The 2,019-nt window shown below is 51.2% G+C and overlaps 1 protein-coding gene across 1 annotated transcript; it reads right to left on the bottom strand.

Moving 5' to 3' along the window:
- Window positions 1-357: 357 nt before the first annotated feature.
- mc4r (melanocortin 4 receptor) lies at window positions 358-1,463 on the bottom strand. The gene has a single exon (XM_034108908.1). The coding sequence runs from the start codon at window positions 1,339-1,341 to the stop codon at window positions 358-360; it is 984 nt and encodes a 327-aa protein (XP_033964799.1). The 5' UTR covers window positions 1,342-1,463.
- Window positions 1,464-2,019: the final 556 nt, after the last annotated feature.

Consider the following 2,019-nt stretch of genomic DNA (forward strand, 5'->3'; position numbering starts at 1 on the left):
ATTAAGTTGATTGTTGTTTGTGGAAGCTCCAGTGAATGAGCCCCATTGACTGAGTTTAAACATCATTTAGGAATCAGTATCGGTATCGGACGATACTGATTCCGGCGATCGGCCCCGAAATTGGCGATCGGAGCATCCCTACTTCAGTGATAATCTATATTACAAGGTGTGTGTAGCCTACCTCTTAAGCAACCTGACTCACGTAACCAAAGTCAAAGTTATCAATCATTTACAGCCGAGGCACAACAGAGCCAGTCCACAGTGATTACAGCTCAGAATCTCAAAGTCCTTGTCGGATCAGTTTTCATTAAAATGGCTGATTGTATCAGTCAGGGTCGCAGATCACCAACAGGCTGCTCACACACACAGGAGGGCGTGTGAGCAGCAGAAAATCTCTTTGAAGGTTTTCCTCATCTCTTGGCTGCGAAAGGCGTAGATGATGGGGTCGATGACGGAGTTGCACATGATGAGGATGAGGTACATGTTGAAGTGGGACATGAAGCAGGTGCAGTAGGGGTTCCTGGGGCAGGTGATCATGAGGATGAGGTGGAGGAAAAAGGGCGCCCAGCACACCACGAACACCCCAAGGAGGATGGTGAGGGTGATGGCGCCCTTCATGTTGGCTCGCTGGTGGATGGGCGCGTTGCCCGGCAGCGCTGCGATGCGTTTCATGTGCAGGCGCGCCAGCAGGAACATGTGGACGTACAGCGAGGCCATGAGCACCAGCATGGTGAAGAACATGGTGATGAGGCAGATGAGGACCGTGGTGCTCTCTGAGTAGATGATGAAGAGGATGCCGGACACCGTGCAGCACGTCCAGATGCTGCTGATCACCAGCATGGCTCTCCGCAGGGTCACGATGTTATGGTAGCGGAGAGCGTAGAAGATGGTGATGTAGCGGTCAACGGCGATGGCGAGCAAGCTGCAGATAGACGCCAACAGAGAGCTGCAGATCAAAGAGTCAAACACATTGTCCATGTTTTTGATCAACGTAACGGGGATGGTGAGGCGGCCTCCGTTGATGAGTGCTATGACGATCGTCTCCGAGGCGTTGGAGACACTGACCAGCATGTCGGCCACTGCCAGGCTGCAAATAAAGAAGTACATAGGCGAGTGAAGGTTCTTGTTTTTGATTATGGCGGTTACAACCAGGATGTTCTCCAGCAGGCTGACGATGCCCAGAGTCAGGAACACCTCTGTGGAAATCATCAGCTGTTCGTAGCATCCTGCAGATGAGTCCTTGTCCTTGGCTGAGGAGTTTTTGTTCAGCGGCAAAATGCCTGAGGTTTGGCTCCTGTTATGGTAGCCGTGGATCAACCCATGGTGCTCCGTGCTGTTCATAATGTCTCCTTTTAAATTCCCCGTCTTCTTTTCCCACGTTGTTATTTCTCCATCTGCGTTAGAATCTCAACAGGACAACATAGGCACGCTTAAAGGAGAATGAAACAATTCCTCACCCTTCAAGAAAGGAAATGATCTTCAAACATCTGCTGCTGCTGTTACTCTCAGACACAAACAACCCTCTCATCTCTCCAGTAAGAAGTTAAAATGACTGTTCCTTAGATGTGAGAGAGATTGAAGGGAGCCGAAGCAGAGAGGTGCGTGCTGGAAGGAGAATGATTAACAGAGCGCGGGAACAGCGAGCAGACAGCAGCAGCTCCATGTGGGAGAGCAGGCAGATCATCACTTAGAAAGCCACTGGCCTCCCCCTCTGTCTATCTCTCTACTATTATGCCAGGCACACACACACACACACACACACACACACACACACACACACACACACACACACACACACACACACACACACACACACACACACACACACACACACACACACACACACACACACACACACACACACACACACACACACACACACACACACACACACACCCCCACCCCCCCCCCCCCCCCCCCCCCCCCCCCCATGGATTTGTGTCCTATCCGCTCGCTGATAAGGTGGGAGGAGGAGCAAAGTTTGCCTTGACGCACGAATGAGCAAATAAAAGCTTTTTC

The sequence above is a fragment of the Pseudochaenichthys georgianus genome, chromosome 20 (assembly GCF_902827115.2).
Source record: "Pseudochaenichthys georgianus chromosome 20, fPseGeo1.2, whole genome shotgun sequence".
Lineage (NCBI taxonomy): Eukaryota > Metazoa > Chordata > Actinopteri > Perciformes > Channichthyidae > Pseudochaenichthys > Pseudochaenichthys georgianus.